Genomic DNA, 13,536 nt, shown 5'->3' with positions numbered 1-13,536 from the left:
TTATCAGCTGCTGTATGTCCTGCAGGAAATGTTTTCTTTTCAGTCTAACACAGTGCTCTCTGCTGACATCTCTGCCCGAGACAGGAACTGTCCAGAACAGGAGCAAATCCCCGCAGAAAACCTGTACTGCTCTGGACAGTTCCTGTCTCGGCCAGAGATGTCAGCAGAGAGCACTGTGTCAGACTGAAAATAAAACATTTCCTGCAGGACATATAGTAGCTGATAATTATGGGAAGACTGGATATTTTTAAACAGAAGAAAATTACAAATCTAGATAATTTTCTGAAACCAGTTGATTTAAAAGAAAAAGATTTTTGCTGGACAACCCCTTTAACAAGATGTTAGAGGTGACCTTTGGGAAAACTGTAGTCAGTAAGGCTGTCCTTTTGTCAGATGAACTAAAATCTTTGAGATTTAAAAGCGGTTGGCAGGAATATATATATCCAGTGTTTCCTTATACACATGCTTGCCCAGCTGGTTTGAGCGTGTACACCTTTATAGTGATAGAGTAGAGTAAGGCTACGTTCACACAGAGCAAAAGTGGTGGAATTCTGCAGCGGAATGCCGCCAGCCTCCCTGTCATAATGACAGTCTATGGGAGACTCGTGCGGCTCCTCTCTACGCGCTGAAAGATGAATAGGTTCGCCGTGGAATTACGCCACTTTTGCTACCTGTGAACGTAGCCTAAGGGTCCTTTACATGGGCAAATTATTGCTTGTTATGAGCAATGATTAACTACATAGCCTTTACATAGGCTATATAATCCCCACTAGAGATGAGCGAACCAGGTTCGGGTTCGAGTCGATCCGAACCCGAACGTTCGGTATTTGATTAGCTGGGGCTGCTGAACTTGGATAAAGCTCTAAGGTTGTCTGGAAAACATGGATACAGCCAATGACTATATCCATGTTTTCCACATAGCCTTAGGGCTTTATCAAACTTCAGCAGCCACCACTAATCAAATGCCGAAAGTTCGGGTTCGGATGGACTCGAGCATGCTCGAGGTTCGCTCATCTCTAATCCCCACCCTATTCACTCCCAGCCAAGCCCTGCTAGTGCTCTGGAGACCCCGGTGGAAGTGCTAAGAATATGTCCCCATACACCAGGCACTAGGCCCAGTGTTTGTGTGCAAAAGCGAGTGTACACGGGCGTTATCAAGGCACTACTGCCAGATAGTCCAGAGCAAGTGGAGAGGTGAATATGGCTTTTATAAAATTTTGACCCCATTACTTGTGAATGCCTAAATTTTTTTTTTTTTTTAAACCAAAGTTTGAAAACCCCTTTAAGCTGCAGCCAAACATGGGGTGGCTTGTCTATAGGGAGAAGGAAAGGATCAGGTGAAATTCTATATGCAGATTCTTGTTTGTCCCATCAGAGAAAGTAACCCCCATATACATTATGTAGTTGGCCAGTTCCACTAAAATCGGCCCATTGGATGCAATTTTTTTCTAATCTCTATGACGGCCTTTGAAAAGCGCACAATGTCTGTAAGGGGTTTTGATAGGAATTTTTTTTTCTTCCTAAGAAACATCACCACTAGGCACAACCAAAGGACTAGAATGATAAGGGAGATTTATCAAACTGGTGTAAAGTAGAAGTGTCTCAGTTGCCCCTACCAACCAATCAGATTCCACCTTTCATTTTTCAAAGAATCTCTGAGAAATGAAAGGTGGAATCTGATTGGTTGCTAGGGGCAACTAAGACAATTCTACTTTACACCAGTTTGATAAATCTTCCCCGATACGTTTTCAGAAAAAGTATTTAACTCAGTTCAAAGTGCAATTGTGTGGAGAAGAAACTCCACTAAGCTCATTGCTGCAATGCATACTAAATAATGGCTAGGCGCTCAGACACATGAAGGGAATATGTTGTAGTGACCCACATCCCAATGTATTGTCTAGTGCTGCAGCTTAGTGTCTTGATAGCCTATTTGTCTTTCTTTTTCCTGTCTAACTACTATTCCTCTCCTCCTTAAAAAACAGTTGAAGAACACCATGAAGAAGGTATGTGATCTGCTCATCAACCCCTCCAACAAATCTGAGGTGACCCCAAATCCTATTTTCCCTTCAAATCTCCAAACAAGGTTCTAAAAACATAATAAATGTAGGGTAATCCGAGACTCAATTGTCAACCATGCATCCTCTGCACACACTGGATTCTGACGCATATATTGTAATGCAGTCAGGTGACAATTGCTGGCTGCCACCAATGCTCATACAGTATATATATACCGCACCAAGGTGACACGTGCTTGCTGGCATCTGTGCTGCATGAGGCACGCTGTGGCCTTCATATCATGTTATAGGCATGATATCTGCATCTTGTAGACAATGCTGGAACAATAACGGTACATTCAGTTATCACTATGTATAAAACACTCCCATCTTCAAGCAAATGATGATGGGAGTAAGGCTTGGTTTTACCATTGATAACTGAAGCAGACTTCCAGCATTGGGCTTTTCAGATGGGCATCTGATACTCATAACTGCTCATCCCCCCATGGTTCTCCTGAATAGGGTCAGTAGAACTGAAAGGGTGGGATCCAGGTATACATAGTGTAGTGAGTTCAACACTTGCACTAAATGCCCATCTGAGGGTACTTTCACACACATCTTTTTGCAGTATGGTTTCGTTAATATAAACTTTTTGTGATGAGTCTGTGGATAAATCCTATCTATTAAAGGGATTTCCCCACTAACATAATTTTTCACCTATTCACAGAACACTTAATAAATGCATGATAACTTGGGGTCTGACTAGTGACACCACCATCGATCTCAAGAATGAAGGTTCCCAATTGCCCCTTTGTGAATGGAGCAATAGTGCACTTGAATGACCACAGCTTTATTCACTGTCATGGGGCATGATCAGTGGAGGTTCCAGTGGTTGGACCTCCTGTGATCATGATAACAAAGGTTCCCAGGTTCCCCTTCTCAATAGGGCAGTAGTGCACGTGCATGATTGTAGCTTCTTTCACTACAATGATGGTGACACTCGGGAGCCTCTGCTCTCATGACTGGCAGTTAGACCCCCAATGATCACACCTTTATACATGTGTGAAAGCCCCTTTAATTGCTATGGGACAGTCATTAGTTCCGTCATGATCAGTTCATTTTTCCATAAAGATAAATGGGTGAGGGAGCTACAGGGCAAAGAAACATACTGCAAACAAATGTAGGTGTGAAAGCACTGGGTCATAAGCATGAAAATATAAAAATGTGCAGCCCAATCGATGCACTTTTTCTTTTATGACAGCAATGACGGTCTGCCTAGTCTTACAATGCTACCTATTATTATGCCTTGGCTTTCACGTTGCACTCTCTCCTTTCTTCTACCTGCCTTGCATTCTAACCTTTGACTACCCATACCCCCAATATGGCTTTTGCGTTACTGCTTGAAATATGTTGCCTTGCCATCTTAAGAAGAAGAACCTGAAATAGAGGAGGAAGCAGCTCCGGAGGAGGAAGTTTATGAGGGGGCTGAGGAGGAAGGTAAGACCCGTTAACTGACCTCCCTCATTGGTCAACTGGTGGTCACCTATGGCCTCTTACGGCATCTCCTCATTCCATGTCATCCATGTATGTATGTGAGCGTTGTATATAAAAACTCTAACCAGGATGCATAGCAGACTTTTCTGTTTCTTGGACAAGAAAATACTATCCTCTACCAAAGGATGTGAACAATACAGCTAAATATCTTATCTAGCAATTCTGAATGCAAGAATGGTTGGTCATCTGTGCCTAGTGACATGTAATGTGCTCTGCCTGTCTGGTTGCTGATATTGCATGGCTGCTGCATTTGTCACATTGGATCATCCATCATCATATGTTTGCTCTTCAGTTATGAGTGTGTACAGGTTTAGCACAGTTTTTGCCCAGAAGCCTCAGTTTTCAGAAAAGTTGCTGTAGAGGATGACAAAGAGCACCCAAAACCATGCAGGAACAATCCGATCCACTCAGGATTTCTGCGCATGAAGAGCCTGATGGTCTAGCTTTAAGAACTGGTTGGGTGATGTCATAAGCTACTTTCTCATATAGAAGAATAGGAGATAAGTAAGCTAACAATTTCTTTTCAATTACAGGACATGGAGAAGAATATGATGGTATTTTATTTCCACTTTCCCTTCAATTCTTCCCAATGGATGAAAAGCCTCTCCCTTTCCATCTCTCTTTGTAGGCTGGGCCAAGGCTGTTGGTCAGTGGTGGGCAACCATAGATTTATAGAAACAAACCTGGTTCATGCCATCAAGGCACCTGTAGAAAAAAGCTAAAAAAAAAAAAAAAGTTTTAAGGTCTAGATATGAAGATATTAGGCGATCTTTGAGATCCTCGGTGTTGCCCACCTCTGCCATGAAACTGGAACATACATTATAGCTGCATTATAGCTACTAATATAATCCATCAGTAGGGAAGGGTTTGAAATTTTTGAACCCAATGATACAACGTAAAGCTGCAGTTATAAAGCTGTATTCTGTGTCTAGTATCTAGATGAAGAGGACACAAAGGAGGAGCACAGTGAGGACCGCCCTGTTACCTGCTGTCAGTCATCTTTACTGACAGCAGCTGCTAACAGGGTGCTCCCCGCAGTGCCCTCCTTCATGTCCCTTTCAGATACATGCCAGGCACAGTATACATCTCCCAATAACAGAGACTTATTATTACCATTGTGTTAATAGGGATGACTGTATAGAATGTGACTATTATTAAACCACGTTTACTATCTACTACAATGGTATGTGTGTTCCAGAAGGTTTGGCTAAGCCTCATCTTAATTTTCATCACCCCTTTATTAACTAAATATATTTTCCCCCTTTCCCTTTCTCCTTGTGATTATACTGATGGATAGATCTGCAGATGTGGCACGGTTTTCTTTTTCCCTCCATTATTACAGCCTAATTTCCTGTGTTCTATGGACATGAAGCCTATTTATTTGTTAACCTAAAGTCTCTCTTCCATTTCCATATCTCCTCAGTCTCTCTCTCTCTTCCCCATATTTCTTCTGTTCCATTCACATTCTCTATAGTTGTAGCTTGTTTCTTACATCACTGTCACCTCCTATCTGTCCATGTGCAGCTCCTTTCTTCTATACTTTACATTGGGCGTTAAATACAACTTTCTAAGCTATTCATCCTAAAAATAATATTTCCAATCCATTGTGCTTAGCTATACCGTACCTGTCTATCTAAGCGTCACCCTACTATTTATTCACATGTAGCACCTCCATCCCTTTATCTACTTACTTAATGCACCCATCCACCTATTCCCCTATGTGCGGCCAGCTTTAGGCCTTATGCACGTGACTTTAGATGTTTGGAGCCATAATATGAACTATAAGTCTATAGTTCCTGCACACTCATATATAGCAATATGGATTCCATATTGAATATTGCATTGCATACTGTATTACAATAGCATTGTGCCATAAAAGCATTACATTTGAGGGTATGTGTGTGCTGCCATATAGGCCCCAAGGTCTTTTACCCTTATTCACGAGGCCTATTTATATCTGCTTAAATTGAACTTCAGCTTCACTAGCCTATTTATCCGTGTACTTTATTACTATTTCTATTTATCCATCATCTCCTTCCATTTTTTACATCTTCATGCAGCTCTTCTCTCCTGGCCTTCTATTAACCAATTAAACTTCCTGTCCATGTTTGTACAACTCCGCTCTTCTATGTATCTACCTGCAGCTCCACTCTCCTATGTGTCTGCCTGTAGCTTTATTCTCCTACCTACCTGTAACTCCTCTCACCTCTTTGTCTGCAGATCTGCTCTCCCATCTACCACATGTAGCTCCACCTTCCTCTCTAGCAGTTTGCAGCTCCTGCAACTCCACTCTGTCGACCTTTCTGTAGCATCACTATGTATCTGTCTGTAGCTCCACACTCTTATATATATCTGCCTGTATTTCCATTCTCTCAACTATTTGCGTGCAGGTTTATCTTCATGTTTGCCTGTATCTCCACACCTACAGCTATGTTGTTCTATCAACCTGCCTGAAGTTTACTACTTGCATGTATCCTTCTCCCTGCGTGGAGCTCCACTTTTCTATTATTCCACTGGTAGCTTCTTTCTTCTATCTACCTGCCTGACAATTCACTCCTATGTCTATCTAATGGAAGCTCCATTCCCTTATCTACCTGTACATAATGCCACTATCCGATTGGTCATCTCCTATCTGTTTGCCTGTGCTCCTTTCCCTCATCTACTTTGCTATATATCTGACTGTGTCTCTATTTTCCCTTTTTGCCTATAGCTCCATTCTCCTACCAGCTTATCACTCTATTCTCTCGACTGTGATCTCCCATCTATCCACTGTACCTGTAGCTTTACCCTGTTTATATTAGTTTGTAACATTATTCTCCTATACCAGACAGTAATTCTACTTCATCTACATCATCTATTCGCCTGTAGCGCTATTCGTCTATCTACTGGCTACCTGCCTGTAACTCCCATCATCCATCACCTCTAGCTCCACTATCTGCCTGTAACTCCACTCTCTATCTGCATGTAGCACCATTCTCCCTGATAGCTGCCTGTAACTTCTGTCTCCTATCTATCCACTAGTAGCTCCCCTCTACTATCTGCCTGTGGGTCTGTTCACTTATCTACTTGCCTGTAACTCTACTCCTCCATATACCCACCTGTAGCTCTACTCACCTATCTGGCTCTAGTTCTTTCCACCTGTCTACCTGAGTGTAACTCCACTCTCCTTTCCATCTGTCTGTATCTTTACTCTCCCATCTATCCTTCTGTAGCTTCACTCTTTTATTGACAAGTAACTTCACTCTTCTATCTATCTGACAGCATCTGAACTCACCTTTGTAACTCCACTGCCTTTTCTATATGTGTGAGCACCACTGTCCTGTCGTCTCTCCACCTGTAGCTCCACTCTCCTTTCTGTCTACTGGTAACTGCACTTTCCTATCTATCTGCCTGTGGCTTCATTCACCTATATACTTGGCTCTAGCTTTATTCACTTATATTCTTGGCAGTAGCTCCACTCTCCCATTCCTGTACCTCCATTCTTTGTTACATTGGCCTGTAGCTCTGTTCTCCTATCTGTCAGTAACTCCAATCTATCTACCTGTAGCTCCACTCTTATCTATCTGCTGGTAACTCCACATTACCATCTTTTTGCCTGTGGTTACAGCTACTTAGCTGTAGCTCCTATCTACTTGGCTGTAGCTCCTCTCTCCTATCATTTCTATTTGCCTGTAGCTCTTCTCTCTTCACCTACCTGCCGGTAACCTCCATCTCTCCACCTCCACTCTTTTATCTGTCTATCAGTAACAGCATTTACATCTCTCCTCGCTATCCTCCTGTAGTCTGTAATTCCTTTCTCCTTTCGATTTGCCTATAGCTTTATTCTCCCATCTATCTGCCTGCAGCGTCACTTTTCCTTCTATGTACTGTAGATCCATGTCTCTATATACCTGTGTGTAGCTGTTCTCCTATCTGCCTGTAGCTCCACTATTTTGCCCGAATCTCCATGTACCTATCTACTTGGCTGTAACTCCACTCTTCTTTCTATTTGCATGTAGCTCCGCTGTCCTTACTGTCCACCTGCAGCTCCATTCTCCTATCTTTTTGCTTCTTTTCCTGACTGTTCCTCCATTCTTCCATCTTTAAGCAAGTAACTTCACTCTCTGTTCTATCAGCCTGTAGCTCTATTCTCCTACCTGCCTGTCTAAAATGCTGTTCTCTTTTTTATCTGTAGATAGCTCCAATCACCTGTCTACTTTCCCATAACTCCACTCTCTCTTCTGTTCTTGTATCTACCTGCCTGTAACTCCCCTACTCATTTACCTGCATTTTTACTCATTTACTTTACTTATTTATAGCTCAACTGTATATGCCTGTTGCTCCTCTCTCCTATCTGCTTGACTGTAACTCCACTCTCCCATCTGTCTGCCTGTATTTCAACTCTCTGCTATATTGGCATGTAGCTCTATTCTCCTATGTTCCAGTAACTCCTATCTATTTACCTGTAGCTCTATTCTTCGATCTCCCTGCCTAGAATTCCATTTATGTTTCTATCTGCCTGTAGCTCCATTCTCCTTTTTATCTGCCAGAAGCTTCATTCTCCTATCTGCCTGAAGCTCCATTCTCCTTTCTATCTGCCCATACCACCTTTCTTCCTATCTGCCTGTAGCTCCATTCTCCTTTCTATCTGCCTGTAGCTCCATTCTCCTTTCTATCTGCCTGTACTTTTATTCTCCTTTGTATTTGTCTGTAGCTCCATTCTCCTTTCTATCTGCCTGTAGCTTCATTTTCCTTTGTATATGCCTGTAGCTTCATTTTCCTTTGTATCTGTCTGTAGCTTCATTTTCCTTTGTATCTGCCTATAGCTATATTATCTTTTTTAATCACATGTAGCTCAATTCTCTTTTCAACTTGCCTGTAGCTCCATTCTCCTTTCTGTGTGTAGCTCCATTCTCCTTTATATCTGCCTTTAGCTTTATTCTCATTTCTATCTGCCTGTAGCTTCATTCTCCTTTCTATCTGCCTGTAGATCCATTTTCCTTTTTAATCATCTGTAGCTCAATTCTCCTTTGTATCTGCCTGTAGCTATATTCTCTTTTTAAATCACATGTAGCTCCATTGTCCTTTCAACTTGCCTGTAGCTCCACTCTCCTTTGTATCTGCCTGTAGCTCCATTCTACTTTCTAACTACCTGTAGCTTCATTCTACTTTCTATCTGCCTGTAGCTCCATTCTACTTTCTAACTTCCTGTAGCTCCATTCTACTTTCTATCTGCCTGTAACGCCATTCTCCTTTCTAACTTCCTGTAGCTCCATTCTACTTTCTATCTGCCTGTAACGCCATTCTCCTTTCTAACTTCCTGTAGCTCCATTCTACTTTCTAACTTCCTGTAGCTCCATTCTACTTTCTAACTTCCTGTAGCTCCTTTCTACTTTCTAACTTCCTGTAGCTCCATTCTACTTTCTATCTGCCTGTAGCTTCATTCTACTTTCTATCTGCCTGTAGCTCCATTCTACTTTCTAACTTCCTGTAGCTTCATTCTACTTTCTATCTGCCTGTAGCTCCATTCTACTTTCTAACTTCCTGTAGCGCCATTCTACTTTCTATCTGCCTGTAGCTCCATTCTACTTTCTGCCTGTAGCTATATTCTCTTTTTAAATCACATGTAGCTCAATTATCCTTTCAACTTGCCTGTAGCTCCATTGTCCTTTCAACTTGCCTGTAGCTCCACTCTCCTTTGTATCTGCCTGTAGCTCCATTCTACTTTCTAACTACCTGTAGCTTCATTCTACTTTCTATCTGCCTGTAGCTCCATTCTACTTTCTAACTTCCTGTAGCTCCTTTCTACTTTCTAACTTCCTGTAGCTCCATTCTACTTTCTATCTGCCTGTAGCTTCATTCTACTTTCTATCTGCCTGTAGCTCCATTCTACTTTCTAACTTCCTGTAGCGCCATTCTACTTTCTATCTGCCTGTAGCTCCATTCTACTTTCTGCCTGTAGCTATATTCTCTTTTTAAATCACATGTAGCTCAATTATCCTTTCAACTTGCCTGTAGCTCCATTGTCCTTTCAACTTGCCTGTAGCTCCACTCTCCTTTGTATCTGCCTGTAGCTCCATTCTACTTTCTAACTACCTGTAGCTCCATTCTACTTTCTATCTGCCTGTAGCTATATTCTCATTTTAAATCACATGTAGCTCAATTATCCTTTCAATGTGCCTGTAGCTCCATTGTCCTTTCAACTTGCCTGTAGCTCCACTCTCCTTTGTATCTGCCTGTAGCTCCATTCTACTTTCTAACTACCTGTAGCTCCATTCTACTTTCTATCTGCCTGTAGCTTCATTCTACTTTCTATCTGCCTGTAGCTCCATTCTACTTTCTAACTTCCTGTAGCTCCATTCTACTTTCTAACTTCCTGTAGCTCCATTCTACTTTCTAACTTCCTGTAGCTCCATTCTACTTTCTAACTTCCTGTAGCTCCATTCTACTTTCTATCTGCCTGTAGCTTCATTCTACTTTCTATCTGCCTGTAGCTCCATTCTACTTTCTAACTTCCTGTAGCGCCATTCTACTTTCTATCTGCCTGTAGCTCCATTCTACTTTCTGCCTGTAGCTATATTCTCTTTTTAAATCACATGTAGCTCAATTATCCTTTCAACTTGCCTGTAGCTCCATTGTCCTTTCAACTTGCCTGTAGCTCCACTCTCCTTTGTATCTGCCTGTAGCTCCATTCTACTTTCTAACTACCTGTAGCTCCATTCTACTTTCTATCTGCCTGTAGCTATATTCTCTTTTTAAATCACATGTAGCTCAATTATCCTTTCAATGTGCCTGTAGCTCCATTGTCCTTTCAACTTGCCTGTAGCTCCACTCTCCTTTGTATCTGCCTGTAGCTCCATTCTACTTTCTAACTACCTGTAGCTCCATTCTACTTTCTATCTGCCTGTAGCTTCATTCTACTTTCTATCTGCCTGTAGCTCCATTCTACTTTCTAACTTCCTGTAGCTCCATTCTACTTTCTAACTTCCTGTAGCTCCATTCTACTTTCTAACTTCCTGTAGCTCCATTCTACTTTCTAACTTCCTGTAGCTCCATTCTACTTTCTAACTTCCTGTAGCTCCATTCTACTTTCTATCTGACTGTAGCTTCATTCTACTTTCTATCTGCCTGTAGCTCCATTCTCCTTGCCTGTAGATCCATTTGTCTCTGCCTGTAGCTCCATTCTCCTTTTTAATCACCTGTAGATCTATTCTTCTTTGCATCTGCCTGTAGCTTCATTCTCCTTTGTATCTGCCTGTAGCTATATTCTCTTTTTTAATTACCTGTAGCTCAATTCTGCTTTCAACTTGCCTGTAGCTCCATTCTCCTTTCTGTGTGTAGCTCTATTCTCCTTTGTATCTTCCTGTAGCTATATTCTCTTTTTTAATTACCTGTAGCTCCATTCTCTTTTGTATCCGCCTGTAGCTTCATTCTCATTTCTATGAGCCTGTACTTTCATTCTCCTTCGTATCTGCCTGTAGCTCCATTCTCCTTTTTAATCACCTGTAGCTCAATTCACCTTTCTGTGTGTAGCTTCATTCTCCTTTATATCTGCCTGTAGCTCCATTCACCTTTGTATCTGCCTGTAGCAATATTCTCTTTTTTAATTACCTGTAGCTCCATTCTCCTTTCAACTTGCCTGTAGCTCCATTCTCCTTTTTACTTACCTGTACCTCTATTCTACTTTCAACTTACTGTACCTGTAGCTCGGTTCTCCTTTTTTACTTACCTGTAGCTCGGTTCTCCTTTTTACTTGCCTGTAGCTCCATTCTCCTTTCAACTTGCCTGTAGCTCCATTTTCCTTTCAACCTGCCTGTAGCTCCATTCTCCTTTGTATCTGCCTGTAGCTTCATTCTCCTTTCTATCTGCCTGTAGCTTCATGCTCCTTTGTATCACCTGTAGCTTCATTCTCCTTTCTATCTGCCTGTAGCTCCATTCTCCTTTGTATCTGTCTGTAGCTCCATTCTCCTTTCTATCTGCCTGTAGCTTCATTCTCCTTTGTATCACCTGTAGCTTCATTCTCCTTTCAACTTGCCTGTAGCTCGGTTCTCCTTTTACTAACCTGTAGCTCAATTCTCCTTTCAACTTGCCTATAGCTTCATTCTCCTTTCCTTTGTATCTACCTATAGCTTCATTCTCCTTTCAACTTGCCTGTAGCATTATTCTCTTTTTTAATCACCTGTAGCTCAATTCTCCTTTGTATCTGTCTGTAGCTATATTCTCTTTTTAAATCACATGTAGCTCCATTGTCCTTTCAACTTGCCTGTAGCTCCACTCTCCTTTGTATCTGCCTGTAGCTCCATTCTACTTTCTATCTGCCTGTAGCTTCACTCTCCTTTGTATCTGCCTGTAGCTCCATTCTACTTTCTATCTGCCTGTAGCTCCATTCTACTTTCTATCTGCCTGTAACGCCATTCCCCTTTCTACTTGCCTGTAGATCCATTCTCATTTGTCTCTGCCTGTAGCTCCATTCTCCTTTTTAATTACCTGTAGCTCCATTCTCCTTTGCATCTGCCTGTAGCGTCATTCTCCTTTCAACTTGCCTGTAGCTCCATTCTCCTTTCAACTTGCCTGTAGCTCCATTCTCCTTTCAACTTGCGGTAGCTCCATTTTCCTTTCAACTTGCCTGTAGCTCCATTCTCCTTTCTGTGTGTAGTTTTATTCTCCTTTGTATCTTCCTGTAGCTATATTCTCTTTTTTAATCACCTGTAGCTCCATTCTCCTTTGTATCCACCTGTAGCTTCATTCTCATTTCTATGAGCCTGTACTTTCATTCTCCTTCGTATCTGCCTGTAGCTCCATTCTCCTTTTTAATCACCTGTAGCTCAATTCACCTTTCTGTGTGTAGCTCCATTCTCCTTTATATCTGCCTGTAGCTTCATTCACCTTTCTATCTGCCTGTAGCTCCATTCTCCTTTTTAATCACCTGTAGCTTCATTCTTCTTTCTACTTGCCTGTAGCTCTATTCTCCTTTATATCTGCCTGTAGCTCCATTCTCCTTTATATGTGCCTGTAGCTTCATTCTCCTTTATATCTGCCTGTAGCTTCATTCTCCTTTATATCTGCCTGTAGCTTCATTCTCCTTTATATCTGCTTGTAGCTTCATTCTCCTTTGTATCACCTGTAGCTTCATTCTCCCTTGAACTTGCTTGTAGCTTCATTCTCCTTTTAACTTGCCTGTAGCATTATTCTCTTTTTTAATCACCTGAAGGTCCATTCTCCTTTCTACTTGCCTGAAGCTCCATTCTCCTTTAAACTTGCCTGTAGCTCCATTCTCCTTTCAACTTGCCTGTAGCTCCATTCTCCTTTGTATCTACCTGTAGCTTCATTCTCCTTTTTATCTTCCTGTAGCTTTATTCTCTTTTTTAATCACCTGACGCTCCATTTTCCTTTCTACTTGCCTGTAGCTCCATTCTCCTTTATATCTGCATGTAGCTCCATTCTCCTTGCCTGTAGCTCAATTCACCTTTGTATCTGCTTGTAGCTTCATTCTCCATTCTACGTGTATGTAGCTCCATTCTCCTTTCAACTTGCCTGTAGCTCTATTCTCCTTTGTATCTGCTTGTAGCTTTATTCTCCTTTGTATCTGCTTGTAGCTCCATTCTCCTTCCAACTTGCCTGTAGCTCAATTCTCCTTTCAACTTGCCTGTAGCTTAATTCTCCTTTCTGTGGGTAGCTCTATTCTCCTTTGTATCTGCCTGTATCTTCATTCTCCTTTCTATCTGCCTGTAGCTGTATTCTCTTTTTTTAATCACCTGTAGCTCCATTCTCCTTTCTACTTGCCTGTAGCTCCCTTCTCCTTTATATCTGTCTGTAGCTATATTCTCCTTTATATCTGCCTGTAGCTTCATTCGCATTTCTATCTGCCTGTAGCTTCATTCGCATCTCTATCTGCCTGTAGCTTCATTCTTCTTCGTATCTGCCCGTAGCTCCATTCTCCTTTTTAATCACCTGTAGCTCAATTCTCCTTTCAGTGTGTAGCTTCATTCTCCTTTATATCTGCCTGTAG

General features: G+C 41.7%; 1 protein-coding gene across 3 annotated transcripts in view; it reads left to right on the top strand.

Annotated features, from left to right (window-relative positions):
* Positions 1–13,536, top strand: part of TNNT3 (troponin T3, fast skeletal type) — a 36,349-nt gene that overhangs the window by 9,012 nt on the left and 13,801 nt on the right. For 2 of the 3 annotated variants that reach the window (XM_069965658.1, XM_069965657.1), the window contains exons 6-7: positions 1,983–2,003; positions 4,082–4,102. In XM_069965658.1, the coding sequence (XP_069821759.1) occupies positions 1,983–2,003; positions 4,082–4,102 (42 nt within the window). The remainder of the gene's footprint in view (positions 1–1,982; positions 2,004–4,081; positions 4,103–13,536) is intronic. The other variant, XM_069965659.1, reaches the window with a different exon arrangement.

The sequence above is a fragment of the Dendropsophus ebraccatus genome, chromosome 4 (assembly GCF_027789765.1).
Source record: "Dendropsophus ebraccatus isolate aDenEbr1 chromosome 4, aDenEbr1.pat, whole genome shotgun sequence".
NCBI classification, from domain to species: domain Eukaryota; kingdom Metazoa; phylum Chordata; class Amphibia; order Anura; family Hylidae; genus Dendropsophus; species Dendropsophus ebraccatus.
The sequence above is the reverse complement of the archived record's forward strand: the minus strand, read 5'-3'. Positions and strand labels throughout refer to the sequence as shown.